This window comes from Natator depressus, chromosome 8 (assembly GCF_965152275.1).
Source record: "Natator depressus isolate rNatDep1 chromosome 8, rNatDep2.hap1, whole genome shotgun sequence".
NCBI classification, from domain to species: Eukaryota; Metazoa; Chordata; order Testudines; family Cheloniidae; genus Natator; species Natator depressus.
In genome coordinates, this window is record NC_134241.1 from 9,477,618 (window position 1) to 9,503,031 (window position 25,414).

Genomic DNA, 25,414 nt, shown 5'->3' on the forward strand with positions numbered 1-25,414 from the left:
GCGCAGGAGTTTAAAGAAACAAACAAACAAAAAAAACCAAGCAGCAAACCACCAAGTTTAGACTAGAGATATTCTAAGAATCCTAAGGGATTTTACATGCCAAAACCCTGGCACATAAGTCCCTGGGGCTCCTTTGAAAATGTTGGTTTAATCTTCTGTTATAAATGATATAAGCAAAGTAGTTTCTTGTGAATGACATTTTTTTTTAACTTAAAGCGCATCTGCCCTTAATAGTGATTTAAGGCAAGAATAAATCTTTCTACATTTTATTGAATTGCAAAACTAAGGTATTAAACACTAGCCACACAATTTACGTTTGATTAGACCTGAAAGTTTTTTAAAAATCTACTTGTTTTTTTAACCTTAGAAATATCAGGAATGTCAGGTCTTGTCTTCCCTGTTCCATTGGAAGACCTAAAATTGTGTATTGAGAGCTTTTCAGCTTTCAGTTGAAGAAAGGTATTAAACATTTTTTTAAAAACTTTTCTTCCACGTTTTCAGAAGTTTGGGTTTTGTAGGGGTTAACAAAAGTGTTTTAAAATGTATGAATAAATATAATTTCTTCTCTCGATTCGATGCAAAAACCCCAAACCGTAACTTTTTCATGCATCACTTCTTGAAATATTTGTCTTAACTTGGGATTTGATCTGTTTTCCTCCTCTGATGTTGATACATCTGAATTTTCATCAAACCACCTACACCTAGGCTAAATGGAATTGAGACACCGGGAAAATATTGTTCACTGCCATCAATAATAGTATAATCAGAGTCCATGTACTTCTACTTTTTATTTTAAAAACCAAAGAGTAGACAGCACTTTTTACAGATTAGTACAAGGTCTAATACAAACAGTTGGGAGTAAAGCTGTATTTTCATCAAGCTGTTCTGATGACATGTTTTTTGAGAACAAAGTTTGAATGGTTTATAAATCACAAGCAATCTTTGATAGATTGCAAACTTGCAAGAGGGAAACAGTTCCTTCCCTTGTTGCCCTGTGACCAGACTTAAACCTTAATGAAATATTCCTAAAGTGTACATAAATTAGTGACTCATCAAGCAGATATAGCACATCTCAGTTAGTGTATAAAGTTATACTCAGAATATCAAACAGTGATAATCATTTGAGAAAATTGCTACTATAGTTTGTCATCTATTTGATAATGCTCATTTTACCTATGCATGTTATTTGCGTGTAATTGGTCTCCACAATAATTTCCTGCATGAATCCACACATTCCCTCCCATACCTTGCAAAATAGTTAGCTTTGAGCCAAAAGAAACAGTTTGTTCTATTTATGTGTTTAGATTAGTTGCCAGTTTATGCTCTTGGGTGCTAGTAAAATTTTAAGTTTGGAGGGCATACCATTTGATACAGGAGTAACTATGCGCAGGATGCTGAGGACCCTGAGGCCAAGTTTTCAATCTTTGCTCAAAGTTAGGCATCCAAGTTTGAACATTTTGGCCTGTGCATAGTTAAAGAAAGTAATTCACCTTTTCATTCGCAATAGCTTATTTATATTATGTTGTACACTACGTCAGTGTTAATCTGTTCTCATTATATATTCTTAAAGCCACATAGGTTTTATCATTTTTCTTTGTTTTCATGAATTCTCTACATATAGAGTATACCTTAATTTCATATATCCAGTTTTAAGCTAATTTTATGATCTGTTTGCGTAAATTATTTTAAGATGGTAGGAATGTCTAGTTCTCTGGTCCTGTTTAGAATTATTGTTAGGACCCCAATCTTCCAAGCGCTCATGCTGGTGCAGACCTTTTTGGCATCCTGTTTTAAGCCAATGAGTGCAGGCCCTGTGAATGCAGAAGTCTTCATTAGTGCAACTGTTTGCAAGATTGGGATTCATTTTCATTATAATATCTTGTTGGCAGAATCTTAAAAGGTTTGTGACCAGTCAGATTCTTGCCTTGTTTAAATGGCATTAAAAGCTTGCTCTTCTAATAGTGAAAAAAGCAAACTCGGGGACATAAATCATTTAATCTTATCACTGGAGGGTGATAGGTGGAAGAAGAAGCTTTCCACATTTGTCCTGCATGTATAAGGATTACTGATCTCCATTACTTATTTGTGAACAAAAGCTGTATTTTGAACATGTGTGTTTGTTAAAATGTGGAGATGCAATGTGGGTTTTTATTCGAATTGCAGTCAAAAATGATTTTCTTTTGTTAAAACTTCGTAAAGACTTTCGATTAACAGCCTCATCTGGCAAGTGCTGAGAACCCTTAACTGCCATTGAAGTTACTGGGAGTTAAGTGCTCTCAGGACCTAGCCCAAAATGAGTAATTGAGCAGTGGGAATGCTTTCCTGTGGTACTGTATCTTCCTGCTTTACATGTTATGTATGGTTTGTTCTGACTGTGCTGTGTGTTCACTTTAGTATTTTTGCCATTCTTTTTCATTTTATTAGCGTCATGCCCTATCACTTTCCCCCTCATTGATTTCAAAACAATGCATCTGCAGAGAGAAGGGGAGGGTAAGTATGGTTCACCATATGTTCAGTTATCTGCCTTTTTGATGGTTTATGGTTTGCTTTCTAACTAGCCCTTCACCTGCTCTCCCCATATTTTGGGACAATTCTGATCTTCAAGTGAAAAAGCTTCCCTTTTTGTATCTTACACTCATGTTTACAAGTCAATTGTTCAAACAATTATGAATTTCTTTTTCAATGGGAAGCAGGTACAAGGGTTATTTTTAAATGTTACATTGTGGGTTTATTGTCATTCTGCACACTTTGAACTCAGTTTTCAAATTCCAGACTTTCACTGGAAAATACAGATTCTGTTACCTTTTGAAAAGAGAAATGAAATATTTTTTAGAAATATAAGCAAACTGCTGGGCAATAAAACATATTTCAGAATTTTAAAGGACACTATCAAGTGACTTGTTAAGGTTTTAACTTTTTTAAACCTTTGAAAGATTCTCTATTGTTTTGTAATCCCCTGCTTAAAAGCAGTCTCTTCCAACAAATAGTTTCCTTGCTTCTGATGGAGCTTGACATTTGTAACTCCTTTTTGTTTACCTCCTTGTTTGTTCACAACAAAAACAATTTTGCCAGCACAGCATAGCTTCAGGAGTAGTGTTGAACTGTAACTGCAGATCAACACATGGAGAAGACTGGAGTTGTGTAGCGCCTACATAAATATTAATTTAACAGCCCCCCCCATCGTTGTAGAGATGGATTTAAGTAAATAAATATTGCTCCTAAACTAATTGATAGTGTCCATTTTACCTAGCACTATTCAAATGTCAAGAGGATAACTATATAAATAAATTGGTCAAGTACTCTGGAAATCCATCTGCTCTGTAATTTTTCTGCAACTCTTACCGAAAATGCATACTTCCCATAGTCTCCAAGTTGCTTAAGTCTAGAAATAATGCACGAATGTGCTGTTGATTTTGCAAAACAAATGCATACCCATTAGATATATTTTGAAATACCTGACAGAATTTGTAGCTTTCTAATGTATTTCACTATATTTATTCACTTTGTGTGTGACATATTGTTTATAGTATACAAGATTAAGCATTGGATACTCATTTATTTTTCCTTTTGACACTGTTGTTTTATTACTCTTTTAATAGACTAGTGCCATTTTTGTGTTCTTGTTTGTATTTTGTAGAGCCATTTCCTGCCTTTAAATCTTGGCAGGAGGACAGTGAATCTGGAGAAGCTCAGCTTTCCCCACAAGCTGGAAGAATGAATAGTCATCCTTTGGAGGAGGACTGTCACCCAGTGTTGTCGCATCGTAGTTTGGATTTTGGACAAAGCCAGCGTTTCTTGCATGATCCAGAAACATTAGACTCCTCATCAAAAGCACTTTCTTTTGTTAGGTGTGTATATTAGTGCAATTTGGAAAAAACGGTTAGCATGAAAATAATTGTTGTTGTATCTCAGCTTTCTGTTGTAGATCCTCACGTTTTTCAAGACTTGGTTGACTAGTTGAAGGTCCAAGTGTACTATGTGGTTATGTGGCCATTCAAATGATCACATAATTTTCCCTTTTGTAAAACTGCTATATAAGTGTCTCCTTATGCCAAAACTAGTTGGTCAGGGAGCTTTGTTTTAAAGGGATCAAACTGAAGAAGGCAGCAGGTGCTGGGGTACTGCTTTTTGAAGAAGTGCTTGTCCTGCAGAGTTCTTGCAAAGACTGAGAGTATGGAGCTCTGTAGAACAGGCTTCTCTTCCAACTGGTGAGCTTGCTAAAGAGGGGCTTCCTCTTGCATGCTTTGGAGCTCCTCTAGAGTAGGGGCAGGGCAGGCTGATGCTTCTGTGCACTGTAAGATCCCCACAGCAGGGGATGTGCCTGCCTTGTGTCGTTCCTCAGCTTGGTTTTAATGTTAACAGCTCCCCAACTGTATCTCCTTTGGACTTCCCCACAGACCGATCTGACTTCGAGACTTTCCACCTCCTTCCCAGCTGCTACTTTGTGTCACTTGGGGAAGAACGGGAGTTCAGTTTGGATGAGACTTATAGGAGGCTAGTTGTGGGGAGAGCAGCCCTAGGCTACTCTCTGGAGGGTAGAGAGGTTTGTGGTTTGTGTAGTGAGTGAGGGTTTCCTCTGTGCTGGCTGTTGCTGCATAGTTTAGCTCTAATGTGCCTTGTAGTACAAGAGGTTTTGAAAGATGTAATTTGTAGTTGTGAGAGATGCTGTTGTAAGTGGAAAGAGGCCCCTAATAGTTTGGCTGACCAATCATCACTATAAAGTTGCTTCCAGCTCTGCTGAAATGGAAGAGCAGTTTAGAAAAAAGTTTTCAGTCAAGACTCTTGGACCTGCACCTTCCTGTTCTTGTCACAAGCTCTCTCCATGATGGACAGCAAAGGCAGTTTAAAATTGCTATATTTGTGAAGCTTATTTTAGTTTAAGATTTCTGACTACAGTGAAAAGTCTTATTAGAATCTGACAAGAAGATGCTATTTCCTTAGTTTGGGATCTTGAATAACACTTTTTCCCAAATCTTCTAGGTTGCAGTGCATCTTTCAACTCTGTGTTCAAGGGAACAGAGATGTATTTTACCTGTCTCTGGAAGCAGGCAAAGAAAAGTCCTGAGTTCACTAAAGAAATCGCCAGAGTGTTTTTTTTCAGGGTCTAGAAAAAGTACTACTTTCTATTAGCCTCATCTTTGAGACTGAAGAGCTTCAGAGGGCTAGCATCTGAATAGATAATTAATGTTTGAAGTTGCATTGTCTACAGTTTTCTAAAATGAATGCTACTATTGTAACCTTGGAGAAGGATGCAATCAGCAAAGACCTTCAGCCTTGAAGATGAGATGTGCATGAAGACTGAAGAGTCCTTGAAGTACTGAAGCATCAGCAATACAGACTTTTATACCCTCCTTTATTTTTCAAGGGCCTTGGTATGGTAGCTTGGTGGAACAATCTGAAAAGACCTTTCTGAAGAGAGATGTTAGTCTTGGCAGCTTCTTTTGTGTAAGGTACTCCCTAGGTACTCTTTTGAACCCTGCATTATGTGTGCGAAGAATTTTTTTTGCATTAGCAAAACTTTCAAGAGGGAATTTATTAAATAAAATGGTTGAAGAAATTGCAGGCAAAGGTGCTTGAGTTAGAATTTTGTTTTGTCCATTGAAAGCCAAAGGACCTCTTGCTCTCCTATGCTTTTTGGAGCCCAGGAGAATCAAAACCTGCACGTGACCTGGGCAAGGAAGTGTGGAAGGTAGGAGGGCCAGCTTTAGTGCATGGAACCTTACTTGACCAAAACCCTATGGAAGCAGAGGCATTCTCTGAAGTTTAGGTTCACAGTCTGGAAGCAGACAGAGCTGTATGACAGCTGCTTTATGTGGCATACCCCTCACACCCAATGAAGAGCAAAATGGTACAAGCTTGTTCAGCCCAAGCCTGCAATAACAGCTTAGGTTCTGCATCTGCGCTGTGGAAAAGCCCTTGCTCCCAAGAACTGTTGGAAGGTAGCAGTGGTTAGGGGGAGCACTTAACACTACAGTTTCTGAAGGAATCATGCTGTCAAGCAGATACTGGGGAGATGGGAGGCTGCCAGCAATGTGAAGGCACCTGGGTTCTGTATGGGTGTCCTTACTTCCACTGGATCCCTAAGATCTTCAGCTGTAGGGGTCTGAACCCCTAGTATTTTCTGCTGTGAAGAATGATTGAGTTTCAACTCAAGGAGTTGCAAATTCTCTATATGGTGGTAATCTGCTTAGGGGAGCATGACCCTCAAAGAGAGCCAATCATTCAGTGTCCTTTTCTGTCCAATACTATTACTCTGAAAAGTAGTTTTTAAAAAGTGATTGAATGTATGTTGAAAATAGTTGTCCCAGGACTTGAGAAACTGAGATCAGGAAAGACCAGATGGGACTCTAACTCTTCGTTCAGCTTTAAATGTTTTGACATGAAAAGTTTTCTCTTCCCATTCCCTCACCAAAGTCAAGAGAAAATTTAAAAGTTTGGGAAAGACCTATACTATGGTGCAAATTGATGAGTACAGTCTCAGAAAAGTGCATATCAGATCTATACAGAATAAGAATATATACCCTTCGTAACACTAATCAAGCATGCGAAATCTTTGAGGCACCAGGTATCCCAAATATTGCTAGCTATGAAATGATACCCTGTTCTGTATACTACAGACAGGTGCATTCATGGAAATTCTGTAACTACTGATTCTTGGTCTTGAAGTGTGGAAGAGTTTCAGCCGTATTGGATCCCAAGAAGCTGAACAAATGCACAAGGAAATCCAAATGCAGCATGAGGACTCCATCTTCAAATATATCATTAATAAACCCTAGGGATTGTAGGGTTTATATATTTGGTGGATGCGTATCTTGATAGCCATGTGAAACTTAAAAGCTGTTTTAATTGGTAAAATCATTACTAGTATTTTAATTAATAGCTTATTTTCAGCAGCTCTGTGTTTTTCACCAAAAGGATATTTGTATTCGTGCTATCACTGAGTCTAACAGGGGAATCTTTGTTTTCCCTTAACTAGCATCTTGGTCAAGGAAAACTTCAGAGAATAAATAACTCCAAAGAATAATCTAGGTTTTGAGATGAATGGGTTTGTTGATAATCTGAAGAAAGAACAACTTTTTAACCCAGTCAGATCATCTCTCATCTCGGAGTTCAGTTAGGCATTAGAAGAGTGATCATCTGTGCTTTGGAAGAGTGGGTCACCGTACTACAGAATCGTTATTTTTGCATTAATTAAAAACAATTCAGAGGTGTGCATGTTTAAAAGAACAACCCTAGTGTTACAGTACTTGGGGGCTAGGGATTTTCTTATCTCAATGTCTTATCACTATCCAGGGCATCAAGATAAGAGAATCCCTATCTCCGGGTATTGTAAGACGAGGGTTGTTCTTTTAAACACGTGCACACACCTGAATTGTTCTGATTAATGCTGTTTCTCCTGTACAGTTGGTCATACAAAAAATTAACCTGTATTTTCTAATCTGAGTTTCAGTCAGTCTCTGAATCACTGATGTTATGGACGAGCCAGGAACAGTATGGCAGGGGCCTCTGCTACAAAATCCATCAAAGGAACTGTTTTTAGAACAAATGCTCTTTGATGCAGGGATGTCTTCCTCTGTATTTATAAAGAATTCAGTACATTTTGGGCACTCCAGCAATCTAAAATAATAGCACTTGTAGCAGACACCAACCTGAGACTAGTAAGTGTGCATTGAAGCAACTCGTCGTTCAAGGGAAAATCTCTTGAAGAACTCACTAAGAATAAGAATTTTTTTTATATTCTTTTATTTCCCTGTTTGTGGTTTTACTATTAATTTATTTCTGTAGTGAGGATTGATGGACGAGTTCTCTGTGAATAAATGAAATGTCTTGCCTGTTTATTTGGAGGTACCATTTTCACCAGCCTGATCCTTACATTTGTGTTTAAAGGAAAGATTATGGTTTTCCTTGTAGAAGTGGGTTTTGTAATAGCATAATAGTTTTCAGATGTCATAGTTCACAGCTTTTTGGATGAAATCATCTTGTGGCAAGCGATGTGACTCCACACTTGACTGGTAACTTTTCCAACTGCTCATGTTTTCATCTGAGCAGAGTACAACCTTACAGTGACAATTAGTGGCAATGTAATGTCAGAGAAAAGAAGTTTATAGGTAGGAACGTTTTCCTCTTCATTCTGCTTAGTCATAAAAACAGATCCGTACCTTTTGCAGAATTCCATGTGACCTGTGAAATGCATGTAAATATACAGCAGCAGTTTTGAAACATTTTCCCTGTATGACCCCATTTTCACGTGTGACTGTGAAACTCCACTGTGTTGAGTGTGTGACTCCAGACAGCATTGAAGACACTAGTTAAAAATGGTGTCTCCATGCAGCGTGACCTTGCATGCACTGTATGTACAAGGTCACACCGCATAGAGGACACCATTTTGGTTTATAAAATGGCATTCTCTACACAGAGTGACATCAGGTATGGTGTGTGAGGTAATGCTACATGGAGGGCACCATTTTGTATTGCAAAATAGCATCTTCCATGCGATATGACTGCACATGTATGGTGCATGTGAAGTCATGCTGTGTGGAGGACACCATTTTGTAAAATGGCGTCCTCTGCATACTCAAGATTACTGTGACCCCCATCTGGTGTTGGAGTGACCCCACTTGGGGTCGCAACCCACAGTTTGGGAACTGCTGTGCTACAGTCTTTAAAAGGTACAAAACTTTTGACTGTTTTTTTCACTATTAATTCAGAACACGAAGAGCATCCTTTAGTTCAAAAGATGACAGAAGGGAAGACAGGACACCGTATCAGCTGGTCAAGAAGTTGCAGAAAAAAATAAGACAATTTGAGGAACAATTTGAAAAGGACAAAAATAGTAAAGTAAGTTGTTAGTCTGCAAATTAGCATCCTTACAATGTTTTAAAAAAATATATCAAACCCCCCTCCCCCTTTTTTTTAATTTTTCAAGGCCAAAGTCTGTCACCCTTACTTACGTTGAAAGTTACCTTATTCCACAAGCAGTTCCATTAAAATTAACGTCTACTTGTGGAGTAAGGTACAACTCCAACGTGAATAAAGGTGACATTCTGGCAATATGTGCCCAGCTTTTATGTAGGGGCTATGAATAGGGCGTGCTATGATGGGAGGGTGGGCTTCTGGCAGATGGAAAGAAGTTAATTTGGGACCGTATCCTTCAGTGAGTCCCTGCAGGGGCTTTCTCCTACTGGAACTCACCCATCTTCTCCACTCTATTCCCCTGATGTTACCTGTAGCCGTGCCACTCTTTTCCTGTCTCAGACTGGAAAACATCTGTAGTAGGCAGCATGCTGCCAGTGCTGAGACTGAAGGAGGACCGGCACTGACCTGCATGCAGGTTAGTTGGAGCTGTCAGATGAGATAATGTGGGTGTGGAGAAGGAGAGGAACAAGAACAGCTTAATTAGAATGCTCTAGCTAGTGTAAAAATGTAAAATGTTTGTAAAGATTTCACTCAACAAGCTTTAGAGAACAAACTTGTTGTGGTTCTCTTTGCCCCTGTGCAAATGTAGCTTGTGTATTTTTTTTCCAGCCCTCCTATAGTGATATTGCAGCCAATCCAAAGGTTTTAAAGTGGATGACAGAGCTTACCAAACTGAGAAAACAAATAAAAGGTATGTAATGTTGCACAAGTTTTGTTTTCAGACCAAGATAAATTGTCTCACACTAAAACTGAAATAATTTACACAATCAAGAACAACCCTGGGGATAGTAGAAATCATTTAACTTCTGGATCCTCCTGATTTGTTCTCCAAAATCAGGAGTAGTTTACACTTGTCTCTGAGACATCAGGAAGGGTTAATTGAAAGTAGTTTGTATAAATAACATTTATTATGTCATCCTATCATTTCTTTTGTCATCTGTCTGTTTAGTTCTAAATAGTTTTTGAAATCTTTCTTCTTTGGGATGGGGCAATTTTCTTAATCCCAGATGAAAAGCACAAATGCTCAGATGGAGAATTCATACCTCAAACACGTCCACGAAGTAACACTCTTCCAAAAAGCTTTGGCTCTTCTCTTGACCATGAAGATGAAGAAAATGAAGATGAACCCCGGGTTATGCAGAAAGAGAAGAAGCCTACGAAGGAGGCTACGCTTGAACTCATTTTGAAAAGACTGAAGGAGAAACGAGTTGAAAGATGCTTGCCAGAAGACATAAAAGTAAGTCTAAATTCACATTGCTTAGAAACAACAGCTTAAAATACTGTCTAAAAGAGCAATAAAACATCAGTCATCTGAGATGTAATTTTATCAGTAGGTGAGCTTATCTGTCTGGCAAGACCATTAGATTTATTTCAGATATCATTTAATTTTGAGGATGTCTCTGAGTAAAGCCATGTTTTTATTCAGAACTTCTCTCTTCTAACTATATTCTTGTTTGTACTTGCGGTGGAAAGGAGATGGTTGTAATTCTTCTCAGGAATGTCCTCTTTTAAGCCACTAATATATTAGGCTTCCAAAAATGCATCATTGCAGCACATTAGTTTGTTTTGCCAAAATATTCAAGTGTATGTTATTTCTGTTTCTTTAGATAAGGACAGAATATATGGAATATAACTAAATTTTCTGATTTGCTAAGATGCCTATCATTTGCCAAGTTGCCTAATATAGAGAAGCTATTGAAAAGAGGTACTTGTTTGTTTGACATAGATGTGAATTATTCTTGTCTAACAGAAAATGACAAAAGACCATTTGGCAGAAGAGAAAACATCTCTCCAAAAAAGTCTTCTGTACTATGAAAGTCAACATGGACGGCCGGTAATCTTTTCTTAACTTCCTCAAAACTACTCTAAAATACACTTAGGCAGCAATAACTGGTATGCAGTGAGGACTCCGACTGTTAACACAGTTATTGTAACAAGAAATAATGTAATCTATCAATTGTGCTCATCAATTTCCTTGTTACCATTGCTTCTCGTGGAGTTATACATAGTTTTAAAACTAACATGATCACATTCACTCATTATGTAGGGCTTTTTTTCTAAAGCAAAATGTTAATGTTGAAGGCAGGCTATGGAATGGAATGTATGTATAGTTCTGAAGCTGCAGAATTCTGCCCATTGACTTACAAAGAAGAGAGAAATCTTCTGCAAACACATTCCAGTGTTTTGGGGATTCAAATCAGTTCATTGCCAGTTTTTTGCCAGGATTCAAATCAGTTCATTGTGATTCAGATCACTGAATTTCTCACTTAAATTTGCATGGCCAAATATTTTTAATTTTTTCACAAAAATAGAAAATTCTAAAGGCACGCGCATTTAATGTATTGTTGTCTTGCTGACTATAAGTATATAGCATATTTTTTATCTAATTCCCAATATAGAAGCTAGAACAGATCTGTGACTTGTCTTTGCAATATAACTCTCAGCCTGCATACTGCTTTTAACATGTGACACAGTGCTTTGCGTAAATATAATATGAAGATTTTAGATCTAGCTTGGAAGACTTTAAGGACAACAAAACTCATGACCTACTGTTCAGCTGTGAAATGGAACTACTATACTGGAAACAGTTCTGTTGCTTGTAGGTGTTACTCCAGTTATATATGAAGTTAGCCGTTCCATCATTGTTCATGATAAAGTATCAAAATTGTGATGTGCTGAAAACCAAACTGATACAAGTTGGAAGCAATATTCTTGCATCATTCTCTGTTTGTTTTGGTGTTGGCATTTTGGAAGAGGTGTAGTTGGAGCTGATGAAACAGTGATACAAATATCCTCTAAACCACTCGCAAGTTCTTTAAGATACAGTAAATGTCCAAAATGAAATGCAACAAGAAAACTGTAAAATGTACTAGTTTTGAATGTCTGTACTTGAGGATATGATACAAGAGGGCTTGTATACTCTATTTATAACCTTGGAAAGACTTAGATCTAAAATTCTATATTTATTGCATTTTCTTGCTAGATGATTTCAGCAGCAGTATTTTTCTCTCCACTTATTCATAGTTAATTACTCTAAATGTGTCCTTGATGGATTTTCTGCCAATCCAGTTGCCTTTAACCTGCCTCCCTGTGTGTGTCCCTGATTGATATCACTAGTTGTCCAACCACTGGATGTTCCCAAGCCCATTTCAAATTACTATTATCTTCCACCTCAAGGGGCCAGTATCCCAGCTGTGGATTACCAGTGTGCTGTGGTACTCTGGTCAGATCCCTTATGCTATAGGCCAGGAAGGGGATGGTGTAGAAGTTTAGCTATACTGGCCCTACATCACTCAGGGATTTCCCCCTATGGAGGGAATCCTTAGCTAGTCATTTATACCAGTTTTCTGGCTGCTTTATGCTGTCAGAGTAGTGACTGAGAATCTGCAGTAAAACCAAATGGTCTAACACAATAGCATCTTTCTCTTACTTTGCTTACCATTTTTAGAGAATTGTCAGAATTCATCCTCAGCCTGCTCCAATCTTGGTCCCTTTTTCTCTTTCCCATGGCTCTTTGCAGTTAGAAGCTACTTTTCTACTTGAGCTGCCTTGTCTATTGGGAATTCTTCCCATCAGTTTTTCTTTAAATCATTCCTGAAAGCTGTGTTTCTTTTTGGTGTGTTTTTCTCTTAAGTGTTATGCTGTTAGGTTAAAAATAAACCACACTATATTACAAAGCCTAACTGAGCAGGATGTCTGAGCTGATGGCTGTTTGTGTGAAGTATGCTACTCTGTTACATATTTCTTTCTCTTTCTTTAGGTTACTAGAGAAGAAAGGCATATTGTTAAACCTCTCTATGATAGATACAGACTTGTGAAACAAATGTTGACTAGAGCAAGCATTACTCCCATCCTTGTAAGTAAAGCAAATATTTCTTCATGTGTTAACCAGACTATCACCTGACAAATGTTTTCAAATAGTTAATTTGCAAAACTTATCATGAATAAAAGTGTGCCATGTTGGAGTTTCCCTTTTAAAAACTATAGGGCACAGTCCTTGTGATCAAGGCTGTTGAGTGTGTGGGATGGCAAAGGTAGCTCTAAGCCACCTTTACACATGCCCCACCCTTGGGGACAGCCATATTGCACTCCTGCCTCTTCCTGCAGCACTGTACCTGGCCTCAGTGTGCTGTCTGCACCAGGGTGCCAGACACGGCTGGTGAAAGGCTGGCTGTGCTAGCTTTTGAGCAAGCTCAGGGGTCGTCCATACTGGGGGAATCTTCATCAGCCTCCTTTTTAGGGCTGGCGTAAGGTTCCTTTGTGCCACTTAGATGGTACAAAGTAATCTTTCCAAAGGCTGAGGATCCAGCCCGATATAGAGAGTGTTTTCCTAATGGACTTTGGATTTTGTATGTGTATCAAGAGTAAAAGTGTGAATGGAAATTCAGAAGGCAAATGTTTGAACTTTATGCAGATTGTATTACTGACATATCTTTATGTAAGAGCTTAGAATACGCAACATCCATTTGTATATAACAAAAAGCAAATGTGGAATATTGCAGGGGTCACCATCAACTAAGAGGCGGAGTCAGATGCTACAGCCCATTATAGAAGGGGAAACTGCTCATTTCTTTGAAGAAATTAAGGTAAGTAAAACACTTATCAAATATTTCAGTTCCTCCTTGCATATTCAAGAGAAAGTGTTGTAAACTTCTACTTTTTCACCATGCAGGAAGAAGAGGAGGATGGTGATGGCTTATCATCAGAATTTAATGATATCTTAAAAACTGCTGTCCAAACACAGTCTATTTCAAGCCCAGCTGAAAATTCGGAGTCTGATCTTGAAGAAGGTCAAGAAAAGCTGACTCGGGACCTCCGACTATCAAGTATCCGAGCAGCTTCTATGTGCGTATGAATAGGAAGTAATTAGTACTGTACTATTGTGAGAGTTACACTGAATGTACTTAAGACTATAACACCAAATGTGGAGTTTCTTAATATAAGCAGTTGTCTTTCTGTATCTCTCAACAAATGTGTGTGTTAAGTGATTCAAATGAAAAGGAAGTCATCTGAACGTCCAGTTCGGACCTTCTACTGTTCAGCTAAGTGTTTAATTCTCTTAGTAAGTTGTGTCAAATGATTTTGGGTTGATGACTGAAGAATTGTACCTCTTTTATTAATGATTAGCCTATGTCTGTGTTGGTGTCCCCTCCCCCTGCCCCCATCAAACATATCCTGGATACCAAACTACTCCTGAGCAAAATCAATGTAATATCAATACACCTAGATTCTTCATTTTGTTTTTAAGAGGGCAGATGAGGGTTTCCTTCTTATTACTTGGCCAACGTCTTTTTCTTTCTTTCTTAATTTTTAGGCCTGAATTATTAGAGCAACTTTGGAAAGCCAGAGCTGAAAAAAAGAAGTTACGCAAAACTTTACGAGAATTTGAAGAGGGGTTTTATCAACAGAATGGGAGGTTAGTTTAACAGAAGAATGAATATCAGGCTGGTGCTTCATTTTTCATTGACTATTGCTTTTTATTTATCAGACATATTAAAAGTTAACTCTGTTTGGGAAACTGAGGCACTAATTTTTGTAGCAGAGTGTCATCTTAATGTCCACTTAAATATGACCAACCTTCGTGCATTTCAGTACAGTATTCATCATCAAAATGTTTTACCGCTTGTTCCATATTAAACCAAGAAACCTAGCAAATGGAGTCTAATCTGTTTTGCATCAACAATCCATGTGTATGTGCTCTTTCATTATGCATAGTCTCATGAGGGACACTCATTTTAATGTAGGACTAGGTAATAAAATAATCCAGATTCTTCTGTGCATTTTAATGGTGAAGGTGATGCACTCTTCAGTCTTCCCTCCCCCTCCCCCCGTAAAGTGTGACTGGAAATCAAAAGAACAATTTATCTCATTTTATAAAAACAGGATAATCCCTCTGTTTTTATCCAGTGAAACTTTTCTACTAAGAAACATCTACTTTTCTAGTGTTCCAGTAGACCATTCTAAACAGAGAGTAATTGCTTCATAAACAAGAAGGGGGGAATATTTTTGTACCTTTTTTTAATATATATTCCTTAGTCCTTCAGTCCTCCTGCTTAGGTGTCTATTGTTGCAAATTTGGCATAACCTGCTACTGTGCATATATTAAATGCAGTAGCTGTTTTTTCAAGGTAATAGTTAATCGACACCCACATATAAATAGAACACAATTTATCTTGCTTAACTAAGATTTATATTTACCATTTGGCCAGCTATAAACTCACTGGCAGCTGTAGATACAAATTTCCATTAATAGGGCTTCATTGTGTGCTCATTGATGTCAGTGGCAAAACTGACATTGACTTCAGTGAGTGAATGATCAGGTCTATAGTGAATGGCAAATAACTCTAAATATTTAATTATAGTTTTAGATCTATTTATTATTTTTTCTTACTTCAGAATTGGATTATAATTTGTAGCTATCCATGAAGTTATTTATTCCCAATATGATTAAAAAAAAAAATTCACCTATGGAAAAATTTTCCAGAAAAGCTGGAGACATTTTGTAAATATACTGCCGGTGATTGTGCTGAATTAATCTCTTCAGATTTTTCTCTCTCCCAGGTATTTTTAGTCAGTTATTCTGCTAACTTTAACTCCTTAGCCCTGTGGCAGTTGCAGTATATCTGTTGTCAACAGGCTGCATACCAAAAAGGTCACCCAGAATCATATAGCTAACTCATGCTACTTCTGTGTGTGATGTTTGACTTTCTGAGATGTACAGGATTTTCTTGGAATTTAAATATTTTCTTCTCTTTATAGGAACGTACAGAAAGAAGATCGGGCTCCAATGCTTGATGAGTACAGGGAGTACAAGAAAATTAAGGCCAAGCTCAGGCTTTTAGAAGTCCTTATCAGCAAACAAGATTTTTCGAAATCAATATAGATTGTTCCTTAAAAACACTGAATAACATCATGTTTCCTCATACTACCATAGTACTTATCAGGTGCTTGTGTTCATTTTGTCATGCACTGTTGAAAGAACCCAGTTTGTGCACTTTATTATGGTGCCACTATAAAATGTTTGAAGGGTAAGTAGGTCCTGTCTAGAGAGCAAATAAAATGTTCTAAATTAAGAGACTGCCCTGTCCAACTTTAGCAAACACATAGTTTCCTTCAACGTTTTATATTACAGATGCATCTTGTTTCAGAAAGACTATAGAATTTTGTCCTTTAAGCATTCAAGAACTTTGGAGAGTCAATTTTTTGTTATCAACTTTTTGTTATTACCAGCTGTTTGCATTACTGAAGAAATTAAGGTATATATCTATATCTTAATGCTACACTCAACTACTCCTGTTGCCTTTTATTATGGAAAACATGACAAAAAATTCCACACACAACTCTTTTCCTGGAATACCAAAAGTGAACAGAAATTCCTTTCAAAGAACTGCTGTGGAACACTTTGTTTGATTTCTGGTATTCTAAATTACATCTGTCACATGGTAATATGTATTATGATCAATGGATTTTGCTACTTAGAGGTCACATTTCCTCATCGATAAGGATGACAATGGACAAACCAGAAAGTGACCTTGCTTAGTGTACTTTTAAAACTTGGAAAAACTGAACAGTTATATCACATGCTGCCTACAGGACTTATGTTACTGTTGTTCATTTTATCAGTTATTGTTTATCAAATAGTGGTCACATAGTGTTTTGTCTGAATTGGATACTGCATCTCACCCTGCAGAAAATTTGAGAAACAAAATAAACATTTCAGTTTATGGGAAATCTGATGGTGCTCAGACATTTACAGCTCCAGCAGATAAGAGCTGGCTTAGGTCAATTACATAATTTTGCTGTATCTGAAACAAATTTATGAAGGGCTAAAATCACTGTAGTTAAAATGCACCCGAGAATGGACAGTGTCCGTCTTAGTGGGGAAAAATTACTGCTGTATATCACAATGTGTTATGCAGCTGGGGAACAAAAATAAGTGGTTTAACCCTTGTGATGTAAGCAAATAGTACATGGGCCTTGCATGATTCAGCTTCAGAATTGATACTAAAACAATGTTTTGATTATCACATCCACTGTGTTGAATGATTATTTAGCTTGCTTATGCTACACAATACAACAGCCATCAACAATGGTTTTTGACTCGGCAAAAACTGTTAATTTTAACTGGTGCTTTATGGATTTTTCAGTGTGCATCAGCTGTTTGTGGCCATGTTTTGCATGCACCTCCTCTCACTGCATGTTTTTATGACTGGCTAATGCCAACACAGATATTATTCACACTGCTTAAAAAAAAGACCAAAAATGAATTTTTTTTCACAAAGTTACTAAGAACTGACTAGCATGTAACCTCCTAGATTAGTAGTTCTGTCATGTAAACATATGGAGTAGGTTCAGAATGGGATTTCTAGTGCAGCAGGTCATCTGCGTGGTATAAAATACTTTTTTTTTTTTTTTTAACCATGATTATTGGCATGTAACTTTGGAATTTGGAAGAAAGAACTAAACTAGTTGCGCAGTGGTGGGTTTGCCTTTTTATACAGCAAGCTGATTTTTAGTGGACCCTAGAGAATTGTGAGGTTAAACTAATCTTGAGACCATTTATCAATTTTATTCAACTCCATTGTGCAATGTGCACTTCAGTTATTTTTCTTCAGTCTGCAGACGCGGGTGTATCCAAACATCAAAACTAATGTGTACTGTATGGTGTTGTACATGAATGTTTGTGTTTTATATATACCACATGCAAAATGTCAATATGCACTATTTAAATGTTTTAAATAATATATTCCTCCTTTATAATGCTTAAATCTATATGATTCCAATATTTTTATAAGTGAGTGAATGATCAGACTGGTTCCAATTCAGAATTAACAGCTGCTTTGTGTGTGTTATGCAGTGTTTGGCTGTTTATTCAGTATAGTAGATAAGCATGGCAACAGTTATGCTACAAGTGTGTTTTGTGCCATCCTTGTTGAGCAATAAATAAATGGTAGAATTAGGCATTTTGTGATATAACATAGTTTTACTTTGGTACAAGTAAAAACTAATATATCTATATATCAATATATAGATATATGTATAAATATATATAAATAAACCAGATATAATTGCATTGCTATGTCTGGCATTCATTGTATAAACTTTTATAATAAAAGTACCTTAACCTGTATTGTCATATTCCATTGCAGTAGTTTCTTTTCATGATATTTTCTTCAATACAAGGTCCTACAAAGAATGCGGGATCCTTTAACATTCCTTTGGGTTCACCCTGTATTCTCATTCAATCCTTAGCTTGATCCTTAATCTTAGACTAGACTTTTGATAAAAAAAAAAAAAAAAATAGTTCTGTCAAACAATTCACCACCTGCCAGTGAGGTCAGAACTAGTATTCACTTATAAAACGTGCACTCCCAACTTTACTCACTCCTGCATTCATCCTGGCCATCAAATACAGCCATTGCGTACATTTGTGTAAGCACCATAGGGATTTTTTTCTACAGAGATGGTTTCTAATAGCATCTGTTTGTGTACGATCACACCTAAGATGATCTTTGACTGTATTCTGGTCTTGTGAACAAGCCATTCTGTTATACTTGTTGCATGGGGTTATTAATCAAACCTGGATTTTGTCTCTGAGGACTTGTACCATTTGATCATGGTCTTCCAGAATCATACTTGCTCCTCTTTCTGTAATGATACAAATCTGTTCATGTATCTTGAGGTTTAAGGAAATAGGTCACCTACTATCTTGGTTCCCACCTTAAGCTTCTGGAGTCCTGTTGACACTAATTAAAACAACTATGAAACTTCTGAAATACACGGTCAAACAACTTAAAATCTACTAGTCTGTTCACATAGTAAACCTTCCTTGATTACACTTAAAGTACAATACTTTAATACATGAGAAACCAATTAAACTGTCTGAAAGATAAAAACATTGTTTTGCCATTTTTGGTAAACAACATAAAAAAAACTAGCACCATGCTGCCAAATTAATATTTGAGATAGTCTTGACTTCCAGAAGACTTAGTTGTGTTTTTAATTTTGTTTTGAAAATGTTTTAGTAACATGCTGAATTAATTTAACTTCATAAAATATTTGCAGATTAATGTGGACACCTTTCTGAAAGTGTTCTGTCAAAACTGAAATACTTTTATATTAAGAAAATCCAAAGCTTTAATAGTATCCATAATCTATAGCAGATTTCCTTTGAAGTACAAAATGCATAGTATTTAGAAAGATCTTGATTATGCGCAATATATTAAACAAAACAGTTTTACATTGACTGTTTTCATTTATTTGAAATGATTCTTGGATACTTGTGATATTCTGAAAATGACAGCAGGAAAGATGGAGTAGATCTGAAGGGCAGCTATTAGTTACAACAGTGATGATGGCCATGTTCTGCCTACATTCACAGGTGTAAAACCCATCAAAGGCAACAGTGTAACTGAGGGTATAACTACACTGCAATAAAAAACCAGCAGCACCAAGACCCTGAGCCTGGGTCAATTGACTTGGGCTTGCAGGGCTCGGGCTCCAGAACTAAAAATTGCCAGGTAGATGCTCAGGCTGGAGTCTGGGCTGAGACCCACCCCTCCCACTAGGTGTCAGAGCTGAAGCTCTGGGATGAGCCCATATGTGTACGTGGCAATTTTTAGCCCTGTAGCCCCAGCCATGAGAACCTGGGCCAGTTGTGACTGTCACAGGTCTCCTATTGCAGTATAGATGTACCCTAAGGGGCTACCCTTTGCAAAAATACTTGCTATTTCCTATTCCTGTCCATGGTAGGGCAGGCCTCTGGCTTCAGTCAATGAAAACGATACTTTGTCCAGCCAAGACTGATACCATCTCCTATTGTTTCCAATAGGGCTCAATTCTGGACAGATGATGACTCCTTAATTTCCATGTGAGAGCCAGGAAAGGACCAGGGGAATGTGGAGGTGGTAGGGATGGAGCTGTGGGGGGCAATAGGGAGGGGAAACATGATCGGGACCAGGTGGGAGGGAGACTGAAGGGGAATGCTGGGGATTGAGTGTATTGGGGGAGTGGGTGGGGAGAGCTGGAAGGGGCATGCAGAGGAATGGGGCGGAGAGGGAGAGTGGGAAGGAAAGGGAGGAAACAGGCCAAATGTGGGTCAAAAGACTGAAAAAACGTGCAGGAAGAATGAGCGAAGCAGGTGCCTATTCTGCCTGCCAATGGAAAGTGAGAGAGCAAGTAAATGGTAGTTCCCCCAGCCCAGGGGGTAGGAGAGGGTAACAGTCTCTCAGCTGATCAATGAACAGGGAGGCTGCATATTTTGCATGCAGACTGACCCTGTGATGATCACACACACGCTGTGCAACTTCCCCTAAAAGTGGAGGGAAAAATCTAAAAAATGTGATTGGCTTAAAAATCATGAGCTTTAAAAAAACCTAGGATGTTTGCCTCATGATTGAACACCTGGTGTTTGGGGCAGTATTTTGAATATGAGGCAGTAATGTAGGTCTGATGCCTAAAGAAGGGCTTTGCAAAATTCACTCAGTGGCTCATAAACTTGGAGCGGCTTGACTGGTTCAAAGGGCCCAATGCTGCCAGGTTCTCTTAGATATGGCCACTGGCAGCAAGCACAGAGTGACCAGACAGCAAATGTGAAAAATGGGGATGGGGGGAGGGGAGGGGTAATAGGAGCCTATATAAGAAAAAGACCCAAAAATCAGGACTGTCCCTATAAAATCGGGTCATCTGGTCACCCTAACCAAGCAGCTTGCAGTGAGAGACTATTTGGGGGATGTAGTGAGGAGAGACCACCTGAGGTGGAGAGTAACAATGTTCTATTAAAGCAAAATAAGTCAAGAAGGGAAAAAACAAAAATAGCCAAGGATAGTGGCAAGTATCCAGGACTAGGGAAATCCCCAGCTATAAATCTACCACTTCATGCTTTGGTGGTGGTGGGGAAGTGCTAGGAGACTGTCACAATAAGGCAGACCTGGGCCAATACAATAAATAGCCTGTTGCAAGTTCTAGCCTTATAAAGGTCAGGTGACTGAAGACGAGCAGCAGGGGCTGCTGGGAGAAGGGGGCCAGGCTATAAAAAGATCTGTATGTTACTCAGACCAGTTGGAGAATCACAGTGGAGGGAATGCCTGGAAGTCTCTCAGCATAGGGCCCAAGGGAGAGCCCTGTGAAAGCAGCTGTGGCCAAAGGCTTGGAGAGATCTGTAGACCAGAGGACTGTGGGAAAGAAGGCCTACAACTTAGGAGATGGCTGTTGTAGGAAGTAGCCCGGGGAATCAGCAAAGGGGAAGGACTGTTATGAAAGATTGTTACCTCTGCCCCAGAAGGAGGAGAAGTCTCAGCTCAGCCTGAGGCTGAATCATCAACTCACTGGAATACCCAAAGCGAGAGGAAACTCAGGCATGGCTCGACCCTGACACTAGGATGAAGTAAGTGACCCTATTGCAGATGCCTTCCTAATTCTGTAATTGGTACTAAAATGCACAGCTGCTTCTCCTGTGCCCTTTTCCAGACACAGCTAAGGCAGTTCTACAGCAGTAACTCGGTGCTGAAATAGTACAAGCCCTGTTGTTTATTATTTAAGCCCAGGGCAAGATGCAAAGAACAGCCAGGCCCTGTCCCTAGAAGCCTATTAAGGGGCAAGCCTCAGTGGATGGTAGTAACAGAAAGGGTTTGGAGTGTTAGGTTTCCTCTTAAACTGGGCTGGTGATGGTGTTACTGATATGAGCTGATCTTCTTCTGGCCCTTGCCAGTGAAGGATAACAACCCCTCTCATCCTGATCAGTCCAGCTTGGGACAATAGCTTGTGACGAAGTGGGACTGTTCTTAATGGTTCCTCCGAATATTGTGGGGGTGCCTCAATTTCCCTTATGCAGTTCTTAAGTATCTAGGTGGTGGGGTAAGGGTGTATGATCACTGCAGAGCCCTAGAGGGCAGGTGTGTGCAGGGGTCTGGACACAGAGAATGGCCGACACCCTGTTTCCTGGCAACTGATGGCCTGGACCCTTCCCCCCTGCAAGGTGAGAGCTAAAGGGTTGGAGAACAAAGGAATCAGGTGACCTCCTGGCCTGGGAAAGGAACAAAGCCCAGAGGAGGAGGGGCTGGAGGGAGTTTCAGTTTGGGGCTGGCTAGGACATGGAGTGAAGGGCAGACGTGGTTGTCTGGCTCACTGCCCTCCAAAATGGACCCAGCTGAGGGGTCCTGTTCTCTGCACCTGCAAGCTCTGTTTTAGACCATGTTCCTGTCGTCTAATAAACCTCTGTTTTACTGGCTGGCTGAGAGTCCCGTCTGACTGCGAAGTTGGGGTGCAGGACCCTCTGGCTTCCCCAGGAGCCCCGCCGAGCGGTCTCGCTGTGGGAAGCACACGGAGGGGCAGAGGATGCTGAATGCTCCGAGGTCAGACCCAGGAAGGTGGAAGCCGTGTGAGCTGTTTGCCCTGCGGACAGGCTGCTCACCGGAAGGCGACTGCCCCAGAGTCCTGACTGGCTTCATGGGGAGCAGTTCCAGAGCATCGCCCGGGCACTCCGTGACATAGCTGGCCTCAGGTTTTTGGCAGTGTTTAAGTCAGTAATAAAGACAAATCTGGGGAGAGGAGTCTGGGCCATTTCCAGTGTTTTTGCTGTTTGGGGAGTGGGGCAAGAACCAAACCAAAGGTTCAGATGATGCTTCCTGGCATTCAGCTGTTTGGTACTTCAGGTATTTAGCTACTAATCCCAGTGCTGGTTTCAGCTCCTACACGCCCCCACCACTGCAGATCTTTCTGGGGCAAGTGCACTGGGCAGGTGCACTGTGCCAAAGCTTGTTAACCCTAATGACACTTCCCAATGACCAGGAAGTAGCCCGGGCAATCGGCAAAGGGGAAGGACTGTTATGGAGGATTGTTACCTCTGCCCCAGAAGGAGGAGAAGTCTCAGCTCAGCCTGATGACCCAGGAAGGTGTCCTTCCCAATGACCAGGAAGGTGTCCTCACTATTGATAGCTTTGAGCTGCCATGCTGCAGTGATTTATATGAGACATACAGCTGCTGGCCTTCCTTTCCAGCTGAGCACCGCAAATTGCTAATGGTGGTTCTTAGCCTTGCTTGCTTCTGAAAAGGAAAATCTTGCTGCCAAGGGTATATATGGTCCTCCCTCACTTGCAGATTAGAAAATTGTGGGATGGCCAGACAGGCAGTAAATGTTTGTTCGCTCTGTGTGTGTGTGTGTGTGTGATCCTGTTAGGAGGAATAGCATTCCTTGTCGAGTTGACTCTTCGTAACGGGAATTGGGTCATTAACAGGATGCATTGGGAGAGCGAACAGAAATGCCTGATGAGCGTGACTGAATTTTACTCCTTCTGGTCACTCATGGTGGGATTCTCACTAATGCCAGGCAGCTGACTGGGCTGGAGCACTGCTGAAGACTTTGCTTGGTTGAGATAGGGGTGGAAGGGGATGCGTGGCCTCAGAGAAAGGCCATTCCTAATGCCCCACTGTGTATACAAATACTGATGAAAATAAGGAAGATTAGGTCAGCAGAACTATGAAGAAATAATGCTTAAAATCCGCTCTAGCTAGTGAGAGAGTGTCGTTTTCACAAACTTTACTGCCCTTGGAGGGGTGGGGCAGGGAAATGTGACTGGTGCTTCAATGTGTGAGCAGTCTCCATAGCTGGTACCATGCTGTCTTTAGCAAGAACACCACTTGGGTTATAAATATTCAGGTAGGAACCAGCAAACCAGTGGTGCATTTTGGTAGATGTGATTAATGAGCAGCCTCTTCTTGCTTAGACCTAAAACTCCTCTAAATGGGTTAGTGCTGCATTTTACAGCAGAAAACTGAAGTAAAAGGCAGATTTATGTGCACTTACAGTATCTGTTCATAAGGCCACCTGGTAAGCCTCTCTCCTGGATACAGGATGCATCTCTACAGGAGAGCAAAGTTCATTCTTCTCTAATAATTCTAACAATTACATACTGCTATATAGCACTTCGCTATTTAGTCATTACCAGGCCATCCATCAGCCAGAGCTGAAAGAGAATTAGTTTCCTAATTCAGGTGCTTATCAATCGCTGTAGCATCTGGGTGCAAATTAACTTTTGACTTTTTTGGAGGAGACAGGAATACATGAGAATCTCCTCTACTTAAAAAGAGAAGGCAGTTTCTAGCTCCCCCGGGTTGCCAGGGGAAACCTTGAAATATGATCCTCGTGCTTCCTAAAGGCTCAAAAACCAGGAGGTAAATAATAAGTTTAGGTTTTGGTTTTTATTTTATTTTGAATCTTATGACTTTGGGCAGGGAGGGAAGTGGGGTCTAACTCATATTTTTTTTTAACTTGAGTGGGTGACACTGCACCCCTGAAAGTTTGCAGAGACAGTGAAAAAAGATCTAAAACTCTAAAGGTTACATAATGGGCATGGAATCCCATGGCATGGTGGTAAAGTGTTAGGGGCAGGGCTTCATTAAGCCTCGTAACGATGTTGCTTGGGTCAGATATTATTATACTGGACAAAGCGCTACTAAACACCGCGAGGCAACAAGTCTGCAATGTTGGGGAACAAATTAAATTAGCTAGTAGGTCTTTAGTTTTCCTGAATCTATATTCACCAGGCTTTCTGATTAGATAATATCCAGTACTGAGTTGCAGTTGTCTGCTGGCACTCACAGGACTTACTGAATTTTGTGTTCTTAATTTTTTCACTTTTGGAGGCCTGAGCTCAAATCTAGCTTAGGTAAGAACTGAAGTTGAAGCTGGTGTTTTTTCTCTCTACTAACTGCGGATGCTTGTCTCTCTCACTCATGCACCAGGCCTTGGGGCGACTGGCACCCTCAACTGGCTAGGAGCCTAGAGCTGGAATACACTGGGGAGTGGAGTGGGAATGGATCATGCTCTCATTGAGCCTGGCTCGGTGCTGGTGTGTTTGCTGTCTGGCCAGAGTCAGTCACCAAATTCCTACTTGGAAACTAGGCTCTGTCAGTCTCTCTTCAGGCTGTAAAGGGAACATTGGCCATGAGGATTTCCTGTATTCAGGAGAAAAATACATGAGAACCCTTAGGAAACAGGAGGATGTGTACACTGGAGTTAAAAGCACACAGCTGTCCAGTGCCAGCTGACTCGAGCTGGTTAGTTGTGGTGCAGAGATTCAGGCTCGGGCTGGAGCCCAGGCTGTAGGACCCTGTGAGGTGGGAGGATATTACCTCCCCTACCTTGTCTCTCTAATATTCTGGGATGGTCAGGGCCCTAACAACACTGCACGCAGCCTTCGAGACTAGCTGTTGTGCAGGCTGTGCCAGGGATGGAGAAGGTTACACCTGTGCCTGGTTGATTTTCTGCATGCAGGACCGGAAGCAAGTATGGGAGTGGCAATCCTGCTTCCTATGGGTCCTGCCTATCCTCACCCCTCCCTTGCTGGGAACTAGCCTCTGTTCTTCCTGGCTGGCCCCTTGATGGGCTTCCTTTTCCATTAACCACCATGGCAGCAAAGGAGAAATGTGAGCCGACATTCGCTTAAGTTTCCTTGTTGGTTTCTTTCCTAGGCTCCCATCTGAAATGTGGGTCTTGGAG

General features: G+C 39.9%; 1 protein-coding gene across 2 annotated transcripts in view; it reads left to right on the top strand.

The window, feature by feature from the left end:
• Nucleotides 1-17,996, top strand: part of FAM13B (family with sequence similarity 13 member B) — a 76,795-nt gene extending 58,799 nt beyond the window's left edge. The window contains exons 14-24 of one of the 2 annotated variants that reach the window (XM_074960387.1): nt 2,425-2,490; nt 3,638-3,848; nt 8,709-8,838; nt 9,526-9,607; nt 9,924-10,153; nt 10,667-10,750; nt 12,677-12,772; nt 13,419-13,502; nt 13,589-13,761; nt 14,231-14,332; nt 15,676-17,996. In XM_074960387.1, coding sequence (XP_074816488.1) covers nt 2,425-2,490; nt 3,638-3,848; nt 8,709-8,838; nt 9,526-9,607; nt 9,924-10,153; nt 10,667-10,750; nt 12,677-12,772; nt 13,419-13,502; nt 13,589-13,761; nt 14,231-14,332; nt 15,676-15,799 — 1,382 coding nt within the window. In that variant the 3' untranslated portion in view covers nt 15,800-17,996. The remainder of the gene's footprint in view (nt 1-2,424; nt 2,491-3,637; nt 3,849-8,708; nt 8,839-9,525; nt 9,608-9,923; nt 10,154-10,666; nt 10,751-12,676; nt 12,773-13,418; nt 13,503-13,588; nt 13,762-14,230; nt 14,333-15,675) is intronic. The other variant, XM_074960388.1, reaches the window with a different exon arrangement.
• The last annotated feature ends 7,418 nt before the right edge of the window (nt 17,997-25,414 follow it).